Here is a 24,511-nt window from a genome sequence, read left to right as displayed (position 1 = left end):
GCCCCAAACTGTAAGTTTTGCCTGGCTGGTTATAGAAAATACGGGGGAACCCACGCCGGGTTTTCATTCATTTAGTTATATAGCAGGTGGCGGGTGAGGAATACCCCCATCATCTGCTCCTGCTGTCACTGTTATTAGTGGCAGCAGGTGTAGGTTGATGGGAGTAATAGTCTAAAAAGCCCTTACCTGCTGTCATTGTTCTGACTTGAATATAACGCTCATTATTCTCCTCTGCTCACGCCGGCAGAGCAGGGGAGAATGATGAGAGCCGTCTTCAGCACCCGGCGCCGGGGAACAGAGCTTGCTGTAGCGCTTCTTCCCCTGCGCCGATGCATGTCATATGGATTTCCTCCATGTATGTTCTCCGTGTTCACGAGTGCGGGACATTTTGCCGCCCGTGCTGACGGAAGAGAAAAAAAACCAGTTAATTTGAATGTGTCTACATGTGTCAGTGTCTCCGGTATGTGTGAAAACCGTCGGAGACAGGGATGTGTAAAAGAGACCTAAAGCTGAGGAGAGAGAGAAGAGCAATTCCATTTTTTTTTCTTTCCCGCGTTTACAGAGGGGCGGTGCAGTCTCTCAGCCTATCAGCAGTGCACACACACACAGCAATGTGCATGTGATGCACACAAGCAAGGGCATGTGTCATTGGCTGTGTATGTCACATGTCCTTGCCCTATGAGAACCAGCCAATTGCCCCGTCGCCACCATTTCCTCACTGCTGCAGCTTAGTGTTAGACGGCACCGCTGCTGCTGTGGGCGCTATACAGACTAAGAGTGTTTTTTTGGAGCGAATTTTCAGAGAGATAGGTTTAGGGAGTCGGGAGGAGTCGGGACTAGTTGTAATATCAGCCCTTTTCAGGGTAAGTTACAGCAGTTCATAGCACTGTTTGCCAGGCAGGTCTCAGCCAGTGCTGTGCAAGTGTTAGTCACAGCATTTGGTGTAATCTAGATCAGCCAATCCTTTTGGGCTAGTAGCATTGTCTGATCGTCATCTGAGTAGCCCGCCTGTGAAGCTAGCTACACCGCCTGTGTATCTCAATTTTTACTGCATCTAACCCAGTAAATCGTTTTGGGGTTTTGGGCTTAGTAGCAGTGTCTGCACGTCAGCAGAGTAGCCCGCCTGTGAAACTAACTACACCGCCTGTGTATCTCTATTTTCACTGCATCTAATCCAGTTAATAGTTTAGGGCCTAGGAGCAGTGTCTGCACTGTCGGATGAGCCCTGGTGCAATACGTTATGACGTATAGCCTGGGCCAACGAGCTCAAGAGGTGGGGCTGATCACGCTGCAGGAGTGGTCTCAGATCAGGGACCTATGCATCCTTCTGAACAGTTTTGAAATAGCAACGAAGATGTTTATTGCCGACGATGCCATTATCAGTATGACCATTCCGGTGATTTACATGCTGGAGCACACCTTAGGCCATGTGCACACGTTCAGGATTTTTAGTGTTTTTTTCGCGTTTTTTCGCTATAAAAACGTGATAAAAACGCGAAAAAAACGCTAACATATGCCTCCTATTATTTACAAGGTATTCCGCATTTTTTGTGCAAATGTTGCGATTTTTTCCGCGAAAAAATCGCATAGCGGAAAAAAAAGCAACATGTTCATTAAAAATGCGGAATTGCAGGGATTCCGCACACCTAGGGGTCCATTGATCTGCTTACTTCCCGCACGGGGCTGTGCACACCATGCGGGAAGTAAGCAGATTATGTGCGGTTGGTACCCAGGGTGGAGGAGAGGAGACTCTCCTCCACGCACTGGGCACCATATAAGTGGTCAAAAAATAAGAAATAAAATAAAAAATAGTCCTATACTCACCCTCGATGTCCCGCGCAGTGTTCCCGCCTCCACTGCACGCTGCCGTTCGGTTCCTGTAGCTGATGTGCGGTGAAGGACCTCGCCGATGACGTCACTGTCCTGTGATTGGTCGTGAGCGGTCATGTGACCGCTCACGTGACCGTGACGTCACGCTAGGTTCTGTGCGCACAGACCAGCTATAGGAAGACGAACGGACGCCGGTGAGGAGATGTCTGGGTGAGTATAAGCATTTTTTTATTTTTTTTTATTATTTTTAAACATTCTATCTTTTACTATAGATGCGGCATAAGCAGCATCTATAGTAAAAAGATGGTCACACTTGTCAAACAGTATGTTTGACAAGTGTGACCAACTTGTCAGTCAGTTTTCCAAGCGATGCTGCAGATCGCTTGGAAAACTTTAGCATTCTGCAAGCTAATTACGCTTGCAGAATGCTAAAAAAACGCGAAAAAAACGGAAAAAAAACGCAAAAAAAAAAAATGCGGATTTCTTGCAGAAAATTTCCGGTTTTCTTCAGGAAATTTCTGCAAGAAATCCGCAACGTGTGCACATGGCCTCACACAGTGTTCAGAGTCAGGTGGTGGAACAAGAGGCGGAGGAGGAACAGGAGTCGTATGCGGAAGGGATCATATCTCCAAGGTCAAGAAGGTTGGCAGCACCAAGGCGGCTGGCATTGGAGGCTGGGGGAGAGGGATTACTGAGGGCACATGGTAGCAGCCAAACTGTTGAGGAAGGTGCAAGAGGCGAGGTGAAGTGGAGGACGAACTGGCGCTGGGCATGGAAGACTCATCAGATGAGGGAGACCTTGATCAAATTTCTGTTGTGCGAGGTTGGGGGGAGAGGGCAGACGAAGGAAGCATGATTCTCACCTCGCCACCACCAAGATAACAAGGACTTGTTCCTCCTTTATGCGCAAGACACATGAGTGCCTTCTTGCTGCACTACCTGCAACATGACCCTCGGATTGTCAGAATCCGAAGTAATGCCGACTACTGGGTTGCCACACTCTTAGATCCCCGGTACAAAAGCAAATTTGGTGAAATAATTCCTGCCATAGAAAGGGATTCACGCATGCAGGAGTATCAGCAGAGACTGTTACAGAATCTAACATCTGCTTTTCCACAAAACACCAGTGGTGCACGTAGTCAATCTCAGAGTTCTAACTTGCCAACCGTGGGACTATCGAGTCATCACTCTAACCGTAACAGTAACATCGTATCTGGTAGTAACAGCAATTTTTTCCAATAGTTTCAAGATTTTTTTAGACCATCCTTTGCAAGGCCACAGGAGACAAGAATTTTGACGCACAGCCAACGCCTAAAGAGGATGGTACAAGAGTATCTCCAAGTTAACATCGATGCCATGACTGTGGAACTGGACCCTTGCTCATTTTGGGCTTCCAATCTTGAAAAATGGCCTGAGCTCGCCACTTAGGCCTTGGAGATCTTGTCGTGCCCCGCAGCCAGCGTTCTCTCTGAACGTGTGTTCAGCGCTGCTGGTGGTGTGCTGACAGATAAGTGCACGCGGCTGTCCAGTGACAATGTAGACAGACTAACGTTCATCAAGATGAACAAATCCTGGATCCGCAAGGACTTTTCTACCCCTGTGTCATCTTGGGGAGACTAAAAGCTTGATGATTTTTGAAAATCACCTCACCAACAGTTTTAAAAAACTCTGGCGAAATTGATGCCACTTAAATGGTGTCTGTGGCCGAATTTTTTGAAAAAATGGAGACTCTTATTTAGTCCCCTTGCTGAGTTTTACATGACGTTGCCATCGTCAATTCCAGGTGGGTGGGGTCGTCTGCAGAGTTGTTTACTCATACAATGGCCTGGGATTCAGAGGTCTGCTCCAAAGCTTCAGTGTCTGCTAGTCAGCAGAGTAGCCCAGTCACCCACCGCCTGTTTACCTAAGTACTATTTTTAGCGGCATCTGGCCCAGGAAATCCTTTTGGGCCTAGTAGAATTTGGTGCTACTCAGCAGCTTACCCCACCCATGAAGCAAGCTACACCGCCTGTTTACCTAACTACTATTTTGTAACGGCATCTAGCCCAGGAAATCCTTTTGGGCCTAGTAGAATTTAGTGCTACTCAGCAGCGTACCCCACCCATGAAGCAAGCTACACCGCCTGTTGATCTAATTACTAATTTTTAATGGCATCTAGCCCAGGAAATCGTTTTGTACCTAATAGCATTTTGTGCTACTCAGCACAGTACCCCACCCATGAAGCAAGCTGCACTGCCTGTTTACCTAAGTACTGTAGCATGGCTAAAGGGTGTCTAATCGACGGGAGATATATGTCACATAGATGGCTTGCCGCTGTGATGTAACCATAGCTACCTATATGTGTGTCAGGACCTGTGGTGATGTCACAACCACATGTCTGATCATGTGATGGGTTCTGGGTGTGGTTAGACCTATAAAAGAAAGCCCAATGCTTAACACAGTGGATATGTGTGGAGGTGTTAGCCTCCAGAGGCTGTTAAGGCTCCAGGACTGAGCCTGAAGGAAGGAACACTTGTTTTTTTCCTTTGCCTGAGCTAAAGGCTATTTGTTTTTCTGTTTATGCCAACTGGCTTATGGAGCAATAAACCTTTGAACTTTTGTTGGAACCTGCCCCCTAAGTGTCAGCCGTCGCACCTGAGTGAGTGAAACCCCTACAGTACTCTTTTGTTAACGGCATCTGGCCCAAGAAATCCTTTTGGGCCTAGTAGAATTTGGTGCTACTCAGCAGCGTACTTCACCCATGAAGCAAGCTACACCGCCTGCTTACCTAACTACTATTTTGTAACGGCATCTAGCCCGGGAAATCATTTTGGGCCTAGTAGAATTTAGTGCTACTCAGCAGCGTACCCCACCCATGAAGCAAGCTACACCGCCTATTTACCTAAGTACTATTTTTAATGGCATCTGGCCCAGGAAATCCTTTTGGGCCTAGTAGAATTTGGTGCTACTCAGCAGCGTACCCCACCCATGAAGCAAGCTACACTGCCTGTTTACCTAAGTACTATTTTTTAACGGCATCTGGCCCAGGAAATCATTTTGGGCCTAGTAGAATTTAGTGCTACTCAGCAGCGTACCCCACCCATGAAGCTAGCTACACCGCCTGTTTACCTAACTACTATTTTGTAACGGCATCTGGCCCAGGAAATCCTTTTGGGCCTAGTAGCAATTTCTGCTACTCTGCAGAGTACCCCACCCATGAAGCAAGCTACACCGCCTTCTTTCTTTCTCAATCTAACCCCTCCAGTCTGGGGTGTCCACTCTCCCTCCAGCTCTCTCCTTCTCACAGGTGGACTACCGCGTGTTTTCACACTGTGGTGAATCTTTTGGGCCCAGGCATAAGAAGTCGTCGAGGTAATGGATAATATGTGCCGCCTTACAAACGTCCATGATGACACATTCGAGGAAGCAACTAAATGCCTCAAATAGTGAGCAGGATATGGAGCACCCCATGGGCAAACAGCGATCTATTTAGTATGCTCCTTCACAGAAGCAGCCCAATGGGAGGACACTATTTGGAGGCACAGGTAGTAACCGGAACGCCCCCTCAATGTCTGTTTTGGCCACTAGGGTGCCCCTTCCCAACTTCTTGACCCGCCTGATTGCCTCGTCAAAGGAGGTACAGTACATAGTACTGTACTTGGTTCCGCGTCGATGTTGTCGTTTTCTGACCTGCCCCTTGGATATGACAAATGGTGGATTAGTCTGAATGTATTGGGTTCATTTTTTGGCACAACTCCCAACGGGGGTACCACTACGTCTTCTAAGGAAAGTGTTCTGAATGGACCCGCCACCATTCTACCTAAAGATATTTCTTTTTTTATTTTTTTTTGTCTGAGTGTTGGTAGAGTGAGTTTAGATTTTTACTCAAGCCTTTCTTGATTTTAGAAGGGCATGACATGCCTATATCTGTGTCTCCTCCTCCTTTTACTCCTCCACCTCTTTTCTTTTCGCATGACTATATGTAGTTGTGACTATTCCATGTGTTTGTTGTGTCTTCTGAGCAGTTTGTCAGCTTTTGGACACCTTTAAGGGTATGTGCACACGTCAGGATTTCTTGCAGAAATTTTCCTGACAAAATCCGGACATTTCTGCCAGAAATCCGCATGCGATTTTTGGCGCGTTTTTGTGCGGATTTGACGCTTTTTTTTTTTTGCGGATTTTTTGCGTTTTTATCCTGACACTCCAAAACACTGGGAAATCCGCAAAAAATCCGCAAAAATAATGAACATGTTGATTCTTTTTCCGGAATGCGTTTTTTTTGCGGAAAAAAATGCAACATGTGCACAAAAAGTGCAGAATGCATTCTAAATGATAGGATGCATAATGTATGCGTTTTTTATGCGTTATTATAGCGTTTTTATCGGGAAAATCTGGAATTTTTGCGTTTTTTTTGCAGAAGAAATCCTGACGTGTGCACATACCCTTTAGGTGTTTTCTATGTGTTTTCCATGTGTTTGTATGTGTTTGCCTGCCACTGGTTTCAATGGGGTTCGACGCTGTTCGACGAACCGATCCCGAACACTAGGGAGGTGGCTCATCTCTAGTTGCAACTACGATAGTCACAAGTCTGAGGTCCTTTTGGGAAAGGTGAGCAAACAACCTCCATCATCCTTCAGAATATACTGTATCAATGGGTATATTCTGAAGGATGATGGGAGTTCTAGCCATATTTAGTGTAAATATACACTGTAATGTAAAAAAAAAAAAAAAACAGAAATTCACATTCTATGATTTTTAAATAATTAAATTGCATTTTATTGCATTAAATAACTATTTGATCACCGACCAACCAGTAACAATTCTGTCTCTCTCTGTTAGTTATTTTAAAGAAGCCTCCTACTCTGCACTCATTACCTGTATTAATTGCACCTGTTTGCACTTGTTACCTGTATAAAAAACACCTGTCCAAACACTCAATTAAATGCACTCCAACCTCTCCACTACAGCCAAGACAAAAGAACTGTATAAGGACACCAGGGACAAAATTGTAGCCCTGCATAAGGCTGCGATGGGCTACAAAAGCTTAGTGAGAAGGCAACAAATATTTGCACAGTTGGAAGAAACACAACATGACTGTCAATCTTCCTCGGTCTGGGGCTCCATGCAAGATCTCACCTCATGTGGTAAGGATGATTCTGAGAAAGTTCAGGAATCAGCCCAAACTACACAGGAGGACCTGGTAACCGACCTGAAGATAACTGGGGCCACAATCTCAAACATTAGCGTTTGTAACACACTACGCCATCACGGATTAAAATCCTGTAGGGCACAGAAGGTGCTCCTGCTCACACCAACACATGTCCAAGCCTGTTTGAAGTTCACCAATGACCATCTGGATGATCCAGAGGAGGCATGCGAGAAGGTCATGTGGTCAGATGAGACCAAAATAGAACTTTTTGGTATCAACTTCACTCGTCATGTTTGGAGAAAGAAGAAAGATGAGTACAACATCAAGAACACAGTTCCAACTGTGAAGCATGGTGGGGGAAACATCATACTTCGTTGGTGCTTTCCTGCAAAGGGGACAGGATGAGTGCCCCATATTGAAGGGAGGATGGATAGGGTCATGTATCGCGAGATTCTGACAACAACCTACTTTGCTTAGTATGAGCATTGAAGATGGGTCATAGCTGGGTCTTACAGCATGTCAATGTGTAACGGGAGTGGTGGAACTACTGTGCCGCGGTCCGAGGAGAGCCTAGGTGAGCACCAGACTCTTCAGTATAGCCCTTGATGGTGGGGTTAGGCTTGGCTTCCGATGGACACCAGCACCAGGGGCTACTCTAGGACAGAACACAGACGCACGGTAGGTGACCACCAAGAAACAGGTAGCTGAAATGGCGCAGTAGGAGAGCAGAACTGATATACAGACTGGCATGGCAGGTGCAGGCGGGTCCAGCAGATACACAGAATGGCACAACAACAGGCGCCGGCGGGTTTGGCTGGTATACAAGGCTGGTACGGTAGGTGCCAGCAGGTATGGCTGATATACAGACTGGCACGGTAGGTGCAGGGGGTCTGGCTGATATACAGACTGGCACAACAGTTGCAGGAAGCTCCGGTTGATATACAGACTGGCACGGCAAATTCAGGCAGGTTCAGGCTTAAATACTGACTGACAAGGTAAGTACTAGCAAGGAGGTTAGGGATGGATGGAAACTAGAGTGTACTGGAGGACAGGGACCTGAGAACAAGTAAGCATGTAAGGAACAAACTAACAACATTGGATGGAGGTGCCTTAAATAATAGGTGTCACCCAGCCATTGGCTGGAGACACTTTAGGACAGCGCACGTGGCCCCTTTAAGAAGGAGGGGAGTGTGCACACCCTAAGCACAGTGCCCAAGGATCTGCACAAAGTGCGCAGACCCCAGGCAGAAGGAGCAAGACGGGGTCTGCGGTGGTGACTGATTCGACGTTCCTGCCGGGGGAGAGGGGCAGCATGCAGGGATGCCGGTGCTACAAAATGACCCTAAACACACAACCAGGGTAATGAAGGAGTGCCTCCGTAAGAAGCATTTCAAGGTCGTGGAGTGGCCTAGCCCGTCTCCAGACCTGAACCCAATAGAAAATCTTTGGAGGGAGCAGAAACTCAATGTTGCCCAGTGACAGCCCCGAAACTAGAAAGATCTGGAAAAGATCTGAATGGAGGCGGGGGTGAGCAAAATCCTTGCTGCAGTGTGTGCAAACTTGGTCAAGAACCACAGGAAACGTCTGACCTCTGTAATTGCAAACAAAGGTTTCTGGACCAAATATATACAATACAATGTGATTTTCTGGTTTCTATGTTTAGAATCTGTCTCTCACAGGTGAAGTGTACCTACGATAATAATTACAGACCTCTCCATTCTTTGTAGGTGGGAAAACTTGCAAAATCGGCAGCGTATCAAATACTTATTTTCCCCACTGCGTATATACACTGTATATAAATAAATGGGGAAAATAAATTATATTTTTTTTTCTGCAGAGGAAATGAGTCTGAGTACAGTGCCAACAAAGGGAGTAGGAAGGAATGCTTTGACTACTGGGGAGTTGTGGGGTCTGTTCTGATTTGTGGTTATTCACGAAAATACTATTCCTAGTATGCGGGAACAGTGGTGGCTAAAAAGCAGGTAACGTGCACAACAAGGCTTGTACATCTTTGCTTGATGTGTTTTCCATAGACATTTTTGCTATTTGTATAATATATTTTGGTGAAATCTGCCATTGCTTCTCGTGGTGGAGTGGATCTGACCCTATTGAGCATGATTGCTTGCTTGTAATACCCCGAACATCATATCAGAGCACAAATCAAAGCAGAATATAAAAAAAACTAATAAAGATGATTTATAACTTTTTCTGTGGCAACAAGGTAGAAGAATATGACTACTTTGTAATAAACATTCATTAGTTCAGTTTCATTAAGAGGATTAATAATGTAATACAATACCTTAATATCTTCTATCTCGTCTGGCACAATCTTATACGCTGATATAGTCCCACCCAATCTACAATTGGAAACATAAATCTTTATTACATTCACAGGTATAATAACAGGGGCAAAGTATCTCTTACATAATTGCACAATTTATGTAAATACAGAAAGAAAAAACAAAAAGCCTATATTAGGGTATGTTCAGAGAAGAAGGAATATTTCTGCCAAAATTAAATCTGCAACATGTTGATACATCTCCCCAAGTCTAACCATAACCTGTGTTTTCATCAGACATATTTTTAACAAAAAAACACATTTCACAAACTGTGGGTAAAGTTCCTTCTTTATAATGAATTTGTCAGCAGGTTTTTGCTAGGCAATCAGACAACAGCATGATTCCAGAGATGTGTCACTTACTAGAGTGCTTGCTGCGGCTTCAATACAATAAGTGTTTTATCAGCAGGAGATTATCACTGCAGAACTAAGTGTCTGGTGCCTACTAGTCCAACCATGCCCCCACCATTGATAAGTAGCCAATTAGTGATGTGGGCGGGGTTATACACAACTCCGCATTCTGAGGTCTGCTAGATCTGCAGTAGAGGAAACAGTGATTTTATCAAAACGATGACAAGCAGCCTAGTAAGTGACACATTGCTGCAATTAGGGTTTCACTCCCTACATCATGCTGCTCTCAGATTATATAGGAAAAACCCAGTGTCAAATTCTCTTTAACCCCTTAACGTCCAATGACGGGCAGAGTTCGCCATTGGACGTCTCCCCCGGTTTGGTGCAAGTTCCGGCGGTAAACCAGCACCTTTTCTAGCACATGACATCTGATCTGATCAGCTGACATGTGCCTTTAAAAGCCGTGGGTAGAATCGCGATCTACCCATGGCTGTTAACATGTTAATTCCTGCTGTCAAACTCGGACAGCGGCATTTAACATGCACGCGCAGGTAGCACATCATCACCTCCCCCCATCAGCGCCCGTGTCACATGACCGCGGGTCATCAATGGGTTGGCATTACAACCCGGGGTCAGCAGGAGACCTTTATGGTTGTCATAGTCGGATAGCTATGAGCGCCGCCCAACAGTCGGTGCTCATTGCAAGTGAGCATATCTGCTACATAGCAAATAAAAAAATATATAAAAGTTTAAGAATTGTCTGCTCTATAAATCTATCTATATAATCGTCGAAGGGGTACTTCCGTCTGTCTGTCTGTAACCGAAATCCCGCGTGCTGATTGGCTGACCAATCAATGATAGGCTTAGTCCGGCCGCGAATTGGCCCCTCCCTACTTTCCTCAAGTCAGTGCCCCCTCCATACTCCCCTCCAGTCAGTGCCAGTGTGTCGCCCATCCCGGACCAACTTTTTACTATTGATGCTGCCTATACATAGGTGATTCCTGTACTGGAAAAAAAAACTATTCTGGTGAGATCCATCCATGGCCCATGTGCTGTCCGTGTCCTACTTATAGATTGAAATGCAGCACAGAAATTAAAGGGTTTTATGTATTAAAGATGTTCAAAGCGATTAATAGCAGTAAGATAGATCAATAGAAATATGTCAATGCGATTTATAATCAGTGATTTGAGTGCTTATTTTTCCATACTTGTATTTATTTTTCAAATAAATACAAAAAATGAGGTCCCCCTTAATTTTCCTATCCAAATGAGAGGATGTTAATATTCTGGGAAGGGGTCAATAGCCATACAGGTTCCCAGGCTATTAATATCAGTTCACAGCTGTTTTCTTAGCCTTTACTGGCTATTATAGGGGTCCCCCCTATATTTACTAACCAGCAAAGGCTTTACAGATAGCTGTGGGCTGATATTAAAAGCCTAGAAAAACATTTACAAACCTAGCACTATAAAATATTATCAAAAATGTATAAAGTTTGGAAAATTGTAAAAACAAGGAACACTAAAAATCACTTACAAAAGCATAAAATGTACATTAACCTAAAACATCAACATGCTTTCATTCTAGCAAAAAGAGACAAGATAAATGAGTGGTTTTTTACTTCATTTATTAAATAACATAAAAATTATTAAAATAAGAAGAAATGAATATTTATCACAAATTTGCATAATAGCCATGGTCTTGCTAAATTATGCTAAAAAGGGTCAACTGTGGGAATTTCGTGCTCTAATTTTCATCAGAGATTGCTGTAACCAAACTTGTGCTCCATGTGAGGCCTCTGGATCTCCAATGGTCACTTATAACTGAAGATCGCAGGAGGACAATAAGGAATAGAGGGAAATGTCTCCAGGTCAAAAAGTTTTTGTTCTTCCTTTATTTCTTCCGATTTCATGGCTCATGATTCCTCAGGGGTGTGTCTTTAGACTGCATTAACACCCTGTGCGCACAGCCCGCTTGGTTATGAACAGAAAAACAAGTACTACACTGGAAGGCCCATATCTCTGGGACCATATCCCAGATTATAAAACCACAAGTAACTGAACACTCAGGGGAATGGGAATAAAATAAGAGAAAAATACTTGTTAGTTTTGACTTGGTTATGGGTCCTCTTTTCCCTATTGTCAAAATAGACACTTCTGTCCACGGGTGCACATTGTGAATGCAGGAATATAAATCACATTCTGTTTATTAAGAGTATCAAAAACAGGACTTTCTCTTTTTTTTTATACAAAAAATTTGTTTCAGAAAACCTTCATAAATGTCTGAACACACTTGATCAGAATGTTCTTGATAACCGTGTCTATGGTCAGAAGGTTAATGAAAGAACAAGAAACTATACCCAAGAAGGGGAACTGCAAACCATGAAACTATTCAGTACATTTTTGCTTACTAAGATCCCTATTCTCCATACACCAAATAGTCTAAGGCCGATGCCCACAATCCAGAATTAGCAGCGCACAGCACAGTGTATATTCGCTGCTGTCTAATGAACGCAGGTGACTCCTCTGTGATCACTGAGCCATGCGGATTCACGGCATCCAATACATTGTATTGGTGAAATTTCTTTTGCAGAGACTGCTTTCGCAGCTGGCCGCTGCGGGATTGATACTGCAAATATACGCAGCATCAAACACGCAGCAGTTCCTCAGTGTGGACACGTACCCTAAGTGTACGTTCCAGTGATCAGTGTTTGTTCAGGCTCTCATGCAGCTGAATTTCCGCATGAATCCTGAACCTTAGATCACTTGTGTTTTTGACTCTCTTAGGTATGTTACATTAGATGTGAAGATAGATCATAGATAGATACATGATAGATGAGATAGATAATAGATAGATGATAGATAGATGTTAGATAATATATAGATAGATGATAGATAGATAGATGATAGATAATGGATAGATAAATAGATAATATATAAACAGATAGATAATATATAGATAGACACTGGTCAATGCAATTTTTCTGGCAAAAGGTTTTAAAACATATTTTAAGTCAATTTTGGCTGCGGATTACGAATATGAACTCCGTTTTTGGATATCACATCAGGATTTCGAGATATTTTCAATTTTTGATGAAAATTACTCCTAATGTTTTATGATAAAACCACATGATTTTCGGTACTACATTTTGTATATTTTTAATCAAGGAATAACAAAGATTACAAAGTCTATGTACAGCAAATCAAATATACTTACAGAATTAAACTACGAAATATAAAAACACATATATATGGCACACAGATGAATGACAAATGGCAATTATTTGAACTTTCTTTTCTTGGCTGATCTGTGATGTACAGCTTCTGGGTTGTCTCTCATCAAGCTCCAGCCATAGTCAGCCATCATATGAGTCCCACTGGCCTTGATACCGTTCTTCCATTGTTTTAATGTCCTGATGAAAACGCTCCTCTTGTTCCTCGCCCAAGGTTCTCTGGAAAAAAGTCCAAATGGCTGTGTAAATAGTGAGTCTTGATACTCATTCTACATCCAAGATTTCGCAGACTCATTAGTAGCTCTTCCACAATCTCTTCATAGTTGTCTGCTTTCTTATTCCATAGAAAATTCTGCACCACATTACAAAATGCATTCCACCTCTTTCTTCTGTCTCATTCATTGATGTGATAAAATTTGGGTCTCTCATAAGTGTTCTTATTTGAGGTCCATCAAATATTCCAGCCTTTTTCTTCTCTTCACTAAGACCAGGAAAAGTTGAACATATATAGTTAAAGCATTCCCCACTGTGATTGAGAGCTTTGACGAACTGCTTCATCAATCCAAGTTTTATGTGTAAGGGAGGAAAGACAATGTCCTTCATATCCACTAGAGGATCATGGATGACATTCTTATCGCCAGATGCCAAACTCTGTCGCTGAGGCCATTCAGTTTTCACCCAATGCTCTGCTGTAGCTCTACTGTCCCAGTAGCACAGAAAACAAGGGTGTTATCATAACAAATGGGAATTATGCATGTTCAAAGAAAACAAAGATATTCTTACATTTATTGGGAGACTAAATGAAAACTAAATTTACCTTAGTGAACCGTATAAACCGGCACTTTTCATACTCTACTTATATTTATCATGGAATTCTTGAAAATGGGCTATATACCTGTAGCGCAAAAACGTGATGTGATAGAGAAATTATAAGATCAGATTTGGATTCAGCACCCTCAAATTAGTCTAAAACTGTTCTTAAAGTCCATGCCAGAACATTTTTTTTTGTAGACCAGTGTAATAAATAGATAATAGATAAATAGATAGATAATAGATAGATAAATAGATAGGTAATATATAGATAATATACAGATAGAAACAGATAATAGATAATTAGATAGATGATAGATAAATATATAGATGATAGATACATACGTACATACATATGGGATACATGAGATAGATAATAGATAGATAAAATAGATAATATATAGATAGACAGATAGATATAGATAACATATAGATGATAGATAACACTGGTCAACAGCATTTTTGGTGCCAAAGATATTTCATCGAATTTAGGGTATTTTTGGGGTGCTGATTCTGAATATGTCATCAGTTTTGCCAGATTGGCTCAAGTTTTTGAGATTTTTGGTATCTTATTTATAGCACTTGTTGGTAAATGCGACGCATCATCTCATTAATTTCTTTGGATTAGTACTTGAACTGAGCAGTTCTCAATATAGTTTTGTGTTAATTAGTGTTCTAAAAGTTTGTTCATAGCTTGATTTTTGCACTAACTTTATATTGTTGTCTGTTTTCCAGTGAAAAGCATGAACTCATCAAGAAGAAGTTGTCTTAACGATCCAGACTCATTCCGTTACATTTGTGGTGAATACACACTGCCAAAACATAGAAGAAACATAACAGACTTCGTAAGAAAAGTGTATTTTGCCTATTTTGGGGTTATGCTTGGGGACCAAGACAAGTTTTGGGCACCACACATAGTGTGCAAAGCATGTATCGAATTATTACGAAAATGGAGCAAAGGACAAAGAAAAAGCTTCAAATTTGGTGTTCCAATGGTGTGGAGAGAGCCAAAAAATCATCATGATGACTGTTATTTATGGTAAACACAGGTACAGGCACATCTTCACAATGAGGGACAGGCCTTCTTGCAGATTCCATGTTACTCCCATTTTCGTTTCTTATGCTTATTGAATCCTTGAACTTGCACTGCTCAGAAATAACAGTCATCATGATGATTGTTTGGCTCTCTCCACACCATTGGAACACCAAATTTGAAGCTTTTTCTTTGTCCTTTGCTCCATTTTCGTAATAATTCGATACATGCTTTGCACACTATGTGTGGTGCCCAAAACTTGTCTTGGTCCCCAAGCATAACCCCAAAATAGGCAAAATACACTTTTTTTACGAATTCTGTTATGTTTCTTCTATGTTTTGGCAGTGTGTATTCACCACAAATGTAACAGAATGAGTCTGGATCGTTAAGACAACTTCTTCTTGATGAGTTCATGCTTTTCACTGGAAAACAGACAACAACATAAAGTTAGTGCAAAAATCAAGCTATGAACAAACTTTTAGAACACTAATTAACACAAAACTATATTGAGAACTGCTCAGTTCAAGTACTAATCCAAAGAAATTAATGAGATGATGCGTCGCATTTACCAACAAGTGCTATAAATAAGATACCAAAAATCTCAAAAACTTGAGCCAATCTGGCAAAACTGATAGCATATTCAGAATCAGCACCCCAAAAATACCCCAAATTCATTAAAATATTTTGGACACCAGAAAAAAAATTTTTTTTTGTTGACCTGTGTAATAGACAGATAATATATAAATAGATAATAGATAAATGATAGTTAGATAATAGATAATTAGATAGATAATAGATAGATGATAGATCAATAGATAAAATATAGATAATAGATACAGTATATAGAGAGATAACACTGGTCAACACAAAAAAATCATCAGCAAAGGTAATATGTCTGTTTTATGGAGTTTGATGTGCTGATTCCAAAACTATGCTTAGTTTTGCTCTATCACAAAGTTTCTGAGAAGTATTTTTGTTGTTACGTTATTTCTGCATTTTCAATGTATTGTAGGTGTTTTTTCCTATGTTATTCCCATTTCTTTGCTTGTCACACTTAATTGTGAATTTTCTTACAGGGACAACATCAGTAAAGGTTTTAATGAGTTTTATTGGAAGGAGTATTGACAGTGCAATCAACCAATAACTGGTTCTCAGAAAGTTACATCTTATGGGGAGTAGCTAACTTTTATGAGGCGGTAAGATTTGAGTCAGTCAGAAAAGGATGGTGATGGCAGCAAGGACGGGTATGAGAGACTCTGACAGGAAACAGGCCTCTACTGGGATCTGAGCCCTGCCACAGGGAGATAGAAGGGAAGACAGCGGACAGCCGCCATTGTGAGAGGATTTTCACTGCATTTCTGGGAGGGCAAGTCACCTCAGAGGAAAGAAAACAGCTCAGCCACTGAGGTGTAACTGAGTGAGGGTCACTCACACTGAGAAACTGCCTGTCTGCAAATGTTCATCTGTAAGGAATAAGCTGAACCGTTTACTTCACACTTGTATTTAGTTATCTACCAGATTACCTCCAATAAAATCAGTGCTAAATACAAGCTGCCTCTGTCATCTCTGGGGAAATCTAATATATAAAGCTGAATGTGTGTATGTGTGTATGTGTGTATGTATGTATGTATGTGTGTGTATGTCCGGGATTGGCATCTGAACCGTCGCAGCTACAGCCACAAAATTTTGCACAGTCACACGTCTGGACCCCGAGAGCGTCATAGGCTATGTTGTGAGGCGAAATTTTAACCCCGCGCGTTCCAATTCACCAAACAATTTTGCCCCTATCTACATAATGGGGAAAAAAATGAAAGGAAAAGTGTTAGAGGCAAATTAACAGCTGCCAGATGTGAACAAGGGGGACTTAAAGAATGAGAGCGATGGCGCCAAAGAGTATATACTGTACAGTTGCTAAGGTGGGGCCCCGACATGGGATAATCACCACACCACCACGGGGATATGAACACACACACACAAAATGCGCCACACACTACCACGTGCTCGAACACATATATCACCCTCAGCACACATTTCACCACACATACACCAACCTCGCCACATAAAAGTCGAAACACAAAAGTCGCCGCTCAAAACTCGCCACGCGCAAAACTCTCCACATGCAAAACTCGCCACACGTGCAAAACTCACCTCATGGAAAACTCGCCACACGCAAAACTTGCACACGCAGAAAAATTGCCACATGCACAAAAGTTGCAACACATGCAAAAGTTGCCTCACACAAAACTTGCACATACTCAAAAGGCATCACACATAAAACTCGCCACGCGCAAAACTCGCCATACGCAAAACTTGCTGCACACAACTTGCTACACTAACCTGTCACATGCAACTCGACACACAAAAAGTTGCTACACGCATGTCGCCACACGCAACTCAACACACACAACTTGACACACGAAACTCGCCCTAAAACACACACAAGTCTGGTATTATCCTTCAAAAATAAAAATCTGATTAATAAGCAGACAAACTACAAGAGCAACAAATGTACCATATAGGAATCTGGCAGCTGTCAGTCACATGACCAGTCTATTATGTGTATGTGTGAGCTAATATATACTGCCAGGGGGTGGGCTTACTGTTGGTTGGGGATTTATCAGGCTGCCAATTTAGCTTACAAATACTGTGGTAAAAATACTGACCAAATAACGTGTGAACGAGGGCTAATACAGGAGGAGATGACATACAGATATATACTATATACAGGAGGAGATGACACACAGGTATATACTATTTACAGGGGAGATGACACACAGGTATATACTATATACAGGAGGAGATGACACACAGGTATATACTTTATACAGGAGAAGATTACCTACAGGTATATAGTATATACAGGAGGAGATGACATACAGGTATATGCTATGTATAGGAGGAGATGACATACAGGTATATACTATATACAGGAGGAGATGACACACAGATATATACTATATATAGGTGAGATGACACACAGGTATATACTATATACAGGAGATTACATACAGGTATGTCTAATATATAAAGTTGAATGTGTGTATGTATGTATGTATGTCCGGGATTGGCATCTGCACCGTCGCAGCTACAGCCACAAAATTTTGCACAGTCACACGTCTGGACCCCGAGAGCGTCATAGGCTATGTTGTGAGGTGAAATTTTAACCCCGCGCGTTCCAATTCACCAAATAATTTTGCCCCTATCTACATAATGGGGAAAAAGTGAAGGGAAAAGTGTTGGAGGAAAATTGACAGCTGCCAGATGTGAACAATGGGGACTTAAAGAATGAGAGCGATGGCGCCAAAGAGTATATACCGTACAGTTGCTAAGGTGGGGCCCCGACATGGGATACTCACCACACACGGGGATATGAACACAAACACAAAATGCGCCACACACTACCACGTGCTTGAACACATATACGACCCTCAGCACACATTTCACCACACACACACCAACCTCGCCACATAAAAGTCGAAACACAAAAGTCACCACTCAAAACTCGCCATGCGCAAAACTCGCTACATGCAAAACTTGCCATATGCAAAACTAGGCTCACGCAAAACTCGCCACACGTGCAAAACTCACCTCATGGAAAACTCACCTCATGCAAAACTTGCACACACAGAAAAATTGCCACATGTACAAAAGTTGCAACACATGCTAAAGTTGCCTCACACAAAACTTGCACATACTCAAAAGGCACCACACATAAAACTCGCCACGCGCAAAACTCGCCATGCACAAATCTTGCTGCACACAACTTGCTACACTAACCTGTCACATGCAACTCGACACACAAAATGTTGCTACACGCATGTCACCACACAAAACTCATCTCACAAAAGTCGCTACATGCATGTTGCCACACGCAACTCAACACACAACTCTTGACACATGAAACTCGCCCCAAAAACACACACAAGTCTGGTATTATCCTTCAAAAATAAAAATCTGATTTAATAAGCAGACAAACTACAAGAGCAACAAATGTACCATAGAGGAAATACGGCAGCTGTCAGTCACATGACCTGTCTATTATGTGTATGTGTGAGCTAATATATACTGCCAGGGGGTGGGGATTTATCAGGCTGCCAATAGCAACCAATCACAGCTCAGCTTCTATTTTGCTACAGTTAATTAATCTGAGCTCTGATTGGTTAATATAGGCAACAAAGACATTCTCAGTATAACAAAGCTAATATATGTTGTGAAATGCTTCTATTAATTAGTTTTTGCCTTTTAATAAATACATTTCTATCTATTTGTTTTGTGGTTTTTGCGTGCAGAATAAATTTTTGTTAACACATTCTATTTTGCTAACAGCAGTCATTAACCCGGGCGAAGCCGGGTAGTACAGCTAGTATCTACATATAGTCGGTCGGCTCATCGCATTTTTATTTTTAGTTTGTCACCACCATTGAACTGAACTTACTCTACTGTTTGATGTGATTTAAAGGAGAAAAATGACCCAACGGTGTATCAATCATCCGAACAGATTCTGCTGTGTGTAGTTCTTTTACACCAAAAGGCCAAGTACGTTCAATCAATCATGATATGAAAAAGAAGTACCAGATGTACTTTAAGTGTCCACTTGGTGATCAAGACAAAAGCTGGGCCCTTCGTGTGATATGCTCAAGTTGTTCAAATGGTCTTCGTGACTGGTTGAATATGAGGAAAGCATTAAGCTACTTACGGGTAGCGGCATTTTTCGGAGGCCCATGACAGCACCACGAGAGAGGGGATCCGCCCCTTAGGAACAGGAAACCCACAGATACAAAAGGGCGGCACCTCTCCCCTGCATCAGTTGGATTACAGAGCCTGAGAGGACTACCGCAGTTAATGACAAGCAAACACAACATTACATACAGTTAAACACAATAACTTTAATAAAGTAACAATCCAGATGTCACACTTGAAAAAACCTTTTTCCCCTTTTTATTTTTTTACATATCAAGGATGTGCAACCCCCACGTGAATAGGGAGGGAACTAAGGGTGCTGTCATGGGCCTCCGAAAAATGCCGCTACCCATAAGTAGCTTAATGCTTTATTTGGACTCCCATGACAGCACCACGAGAGATTTACAGAGATGTAAGCCATTTTAAGGAGGGACCACAGCCTGCAGTACCCTTAACCCGAAGGTGAGATCTGAAGAGAACCCCAAGTCCAACCGATAGTGTTTGAAAAAGGTGGAAGGGGATGACCATGTGGCCGCCTTACATATCTGGTCGACCGACACTCCAGACATTTCTGCCCAGGATGACGCCATGGCTCGGGTGGAATGTGCCCTCAGATTCTGAGGAGCCGGACCCCCACCTGTCGTGTAAGCAAGAGAGATAGCCTCCCTAATCCATTTAGCTAGTGTGTATTTTGACGCTCTAACCCCTTTCCTAGGACCTTGGAAGGACAGGAATAGTGCATTATCTTTCTTCCAGTCATTAGTAACTGAAATATATTGTAAAAGACATCTCCTGACATCTAATGTATGGAGTTCACTTTCTTTAGGGTTAGAAGGATTAGGGATGAATGAAGGTAAAACTATCTCCTGCGACCTGTGAAACTGGGATGCTACCTTTGGTAAGTAGGCTGGGTCTGGTCTAAGGATAACTCTATCCTGTAAAAATTCTGTATACGGGGGAAGTCTAGAAAGCGCCTGGATGTCTCCTATTCTGCGAGCTGATGTTATAGCTATCAGGAAAGCTGTTTTGAGAGACAACATCTTGATTGAGGCTTCATTCAACGGCTCAAAGGGGGCTTTTGTTAAAGAGGAAAGGACAAGATTTAAATCCCATGGTACCATTTTGTTTCTATATAACGGTCTAGCTCTACCGACCGCCTTAATAAATCTCGACACCCAATAGTTGCTCGCAATATTACGTGAGAACAGGGCTCCAAGTGCTGAAACCTGCACTCTTAATGTGCTTGTGGAGAGATTTAACTCTAACCCCCTTTGCAGAAATTCTAATATTTGGCGTATTGGTACCCCTTCATTGATGTTAAACTCTGAGGAAGTTAGGAACTTTCTCCAGGTTCTGGAGTAGATTCTCATTGTTATTGGCTTCCTACTTTTTAAAAGGGTATCAACCAAATTAGAGAAGCCTTTATTTTATAATAATGACCGCTCAAACTCCAAGCCGTCAAATGAAGCCCCTTCACTTGTGGATGGAATACCGGCCCCTGGGAAAGTAGATTTGGGATGTCTGGTAGCACCCAGGGATCGCCTACTGACATTGTCCTGAGCCATGCAAACCAAGTTCTCCTGGGCCAGAAGGGAGCAATCAGAATGACTCTCGCACGATCTTCTCTGATTTTCCTCACCACTAGAGGTAACAGGTTCAATGGTGGGAAGGCGTAGGCCAGAGTAAAATCCCATTTTATGAGGAATGCATCCACTGCCAGCGGATTTTCTCTGGGATTTAGAGGACAAAAGTCTTTTGCTTTTTTGTTTTCTTTCGTAGCAAATAGGTCCACCACTGGCCGACCCCATAAGCGGACAATCTGCTTGAAGATGTCTCCATTTAGAGACCATTCCCCCTGTCTTAGAACATTGCGGCTGAGAAAGTAAGCTTTTATATTCTCCTTCCCTGTGATGTGGAGAGCAGTCAAAGATCGAAAATTCTCTTCTGCCATCCGGAGGAGGCGATCTGTGATCTGCATCAGAGTCTCGGAACGTGTACCTCCTTGATGATTTATATAGGAGACTGCCACCTGGTTGTCCGAGAGGATCCTGACGTGGTGGCCCTGCAGATACATGAGGAGTTTTTTAACTGACAACTCAATTGCCAATAATTCTTTCTGATTGGATGAAGACGTTGAGTATGGTTCCCATTGACCCTGAACCACAATGTCATTCATGTGAGCCCCCCAACCTGAGGAGCTAGCATCCGTAGTTATCACCCGGGATACCTCTATTACCCAGGGAACTCCTGCCGACAGATTATGCCTATCCAGCCACCAATTTAGGGATTCAAGAGTCGCCGGTTCTAAAGTTATCTTTTCCTCCAATACACCCCTCAAGATCCTGTCCTTAATCAAAACATCTTTCTGAAGGGATCTAGCATGAAATTGTGCCCACCTTACCGCTGGAATGCAGGATGTGAGGGACCCCAGCAGGGACATAGCTTGTCGAAGGGTCATAGAGGGTGTATTAATTGCTTTTAATACCTGATGCTGAATCTGATTTAATTTATTTTCTGGAAGGAGACACTGTTGTGTAGTTGAATCCAATAATAACCCTAGGAACTTTTGAATTTTTTGAGGCTGTAACCGGGATTTTTCAAAATTAATTATCCAGCCCAGGCGTTCCAACTTAATCATAGTCTGCTCTAATTGGGACAAACAGTGTTCCGCCGAGTTCCCTGCTATGAGGAAATCGTCAAGGTATGGGACAATAAGAATATTAGATTCCCGCAAATGAGCCATAACCTCCGCAACTATTTTTGTGAATACTCTAGGGGCTGATGTTATACCGAAGGGAAGAGCTCTGTACTGAAAATGATGAACCACTCCCCCCATTTTCTAAATTTTAGCCAAATTTCCATTTTTTTCACAAATAAACGCAAAAATTATCGACCTAAATTTACCATTAGCATGAAGCCCAATATGTCATGAAAAAACAGTCTTAGAACCACTAGGATCCGTTGAAGCGTTCCTGATACTGTTATTACCTCATAAAGGGACACTGGTCAGAATTGCAAAAAACGGCCAGGTCATTAAGGTCAAAATAGGGTCATGAAGGGGTTAAGTTGCCTAATAATCCTGCACAGTAAGGCTGCTATCACACTAGCAGTATTTGTTCAGTATTTTACATCAGTATTTGTAAGCCAAAACCAGGAGTGGAACAATTAGCAGAGAAGTATAATAGAAACATATGCACCACTTCTGCGTTTATCACCCACTCCTGATTTTGGCTTACAAATACTGATGTATAATACTGACCAAATACTGCTAGTGTGACGGCAGCCTAATAGTTACTGGTGGTGGAATGGGTAATGATGGGGTGGTGGAATGGGTAATGATGGGGTGGTGGGGGAGAAGGCAATGATGGTGGCAGTGGAAAGGACAATGATTGGGTGGTGGGGAGGAGGAGGCAATGATGGAGGTGGTGGAATGGGCAATAATGGGGTGGTGGGGAGAAAGCATTGATAGAGGTGGTGAAGAGGGCAATCATGAGGGCGGGGGAGAGGGCAATAATGGGATGTGGGGGGAGGAGGACAATGAGGGGTGTGGGGGATTGGGATGGAAGTAAGGGAGATTTATAATGGATTTAGGAACAGGGGGAGGAGGAGGAAGACGTTATTATCTATTATTATGTCTAACACAGTCCCTTAGTATAAAGTGCACTCACTTATTATGTATAGCACAGTCCCTTAGTATATAGTGTACTCACTTATGTATAGCACAGTCCCTTAGTGTATAGTGTACTCACTATGTATAACATCATCCTTAGTTACATAGTTTTCTCTTTTGTTATGTAGAACACCGTCCCTTATTAAGTACCATTCTTTCTAGTTATATATGATGCCCACCTATTATTATAAAAACAGCAATATACATAATAAAGAAGACTATGAAATATATACATGTATGTATGTATATATATATATATATATATATATATATATATATATATATATATACTATAGCTTTGTCACCTTAACAGTAGGGGGGCCCAGAAGCATTTCCTGTACAGGGGCCCCAAGCTGTCTGTGTCTGCCCCTGTATTCACATGTACGTCATTAGACACATGGTAAGGTTTTAATACTAGAAGTTAGGACCTTCCCGATAACGGTCACTGTGACGTCGTGGGATGGCTTTTACATTTTTGTAATCAAAATTATGTTATCCAAGTACCCTATATTAATTTCATGCACTATTGCTAATTATTTACTACAGGGTATCTGCTCATTTTGCTCATCTTGGCTTTTCTGTTTTCAGTGGTCAGTGTGAACATACGTATACACGCTGCATGCAAGTCAACTTATATTCCAGTTCATTGCTTTTGCTTTTTAATAAGAGATGAGAAAATAGATTCCAGAGACCAGGTCGGTATTACTTGGCTGCCGGATGGGAGCCCCGCGAACTGCCTTCTACCAACCGGCTTCCAATGTGCTTATTACGATTAGCAGGCCCAATACGATGGCACTGGTCATCTTGCACCAGGCCTGCACTTCAGAGGTGTCAGGGAGAGGTAGCAGGTGATTTGCCAGGCTCCTGTCTGGCAGCAATGGAATACTGATGTGGCCGCTGGACCAAGGTCCTGTAATTCGATTTTCCGATCTCTAGTAAGTACCCTTCCTGAACCTTTGCCTTTACTAATGTCCGACTCTGAGATGTTAGATTGCATAGTTCTGTCTCCCAGAAGATGATCACGCAGAATTCTACAGAAGACAAGTCCGCTTCCTTGAACACCTATCGTCTCACTTCCCAACAGAAATTTCTGCTTGCCCCATTTGGGATTGCAGTGCATGGTGCATAACCTGTAGGTGATTTTATTAAACTAGCCCCAACAAAAAGATATGGACAAACTCTACAACAACTACAAAAAAATCGGAGAGAATCAAGTTTTATTTTAAGACAGGAAGTCAAAGCGTCGTGGGCGTTATGGTCGGCATGAGGAGCAGAGCATTTCTGAAATTAAACACCTAAAATTAGATAAAGCCGAAAACCATTTAAGGCAGACATATCGAAATGATACACTTGAAAGATGTACTTCTGAAAGGTTAGATAAAAAAGCTTTTAGCTCTTTATACAGCAGCAAGCACCGTGGGGGTCGCCAGGATCGCTTTTG

General features: G+C 42.4%; 1 protein-coding gene across 43 annotated transcripts in view; it reads right to left on the bottom strand.

Annotated features, from left to right (window-relative positions):
* GPHN (gephyrin) overlaps positions 1-24,511 on the bottom strand; it is a 593,334-nt gene that overhangs the window by 385,737 nt on the left and 183,086 nt on the right. For all 43 annotated transcript variants that reach the window (XM_077257154.1, XM_077257160.1, XM_077257187.1 and 40 more), the window contains exon 3: positions 9,258-9,315. In XM_077257154.1, the coding sequence (XP_077113269.1) occupies positions 9,258-9,315 (58 nt within the window). The remainder of the gene's footprint in view (positions 1-9,257; positions 9,316-24,511) is intronic.

The sequence above is a fragment of the Ranitomeya variabilis genome, chromosome 1, assembly GCF_051348905.1.
Source record: "Ranitomeya variabilis isolate aRanVar5 chromosome 1, aRanVar5.hap1, whole genome shotgun sequence".
Classification (NCBI taxonomy): domain Eukaryota; kingdom Metazoa; phylum Chordata; class Amphibia; order Anura; family Dendrobatidae; genus Ranitomeya; species Ranitomeya variabilis.
The sequence above is the reverse complement of the archived record's forward strand: the minus strand, read 5'-3'. Positions and strand labels throughout refer to the sequence as shown.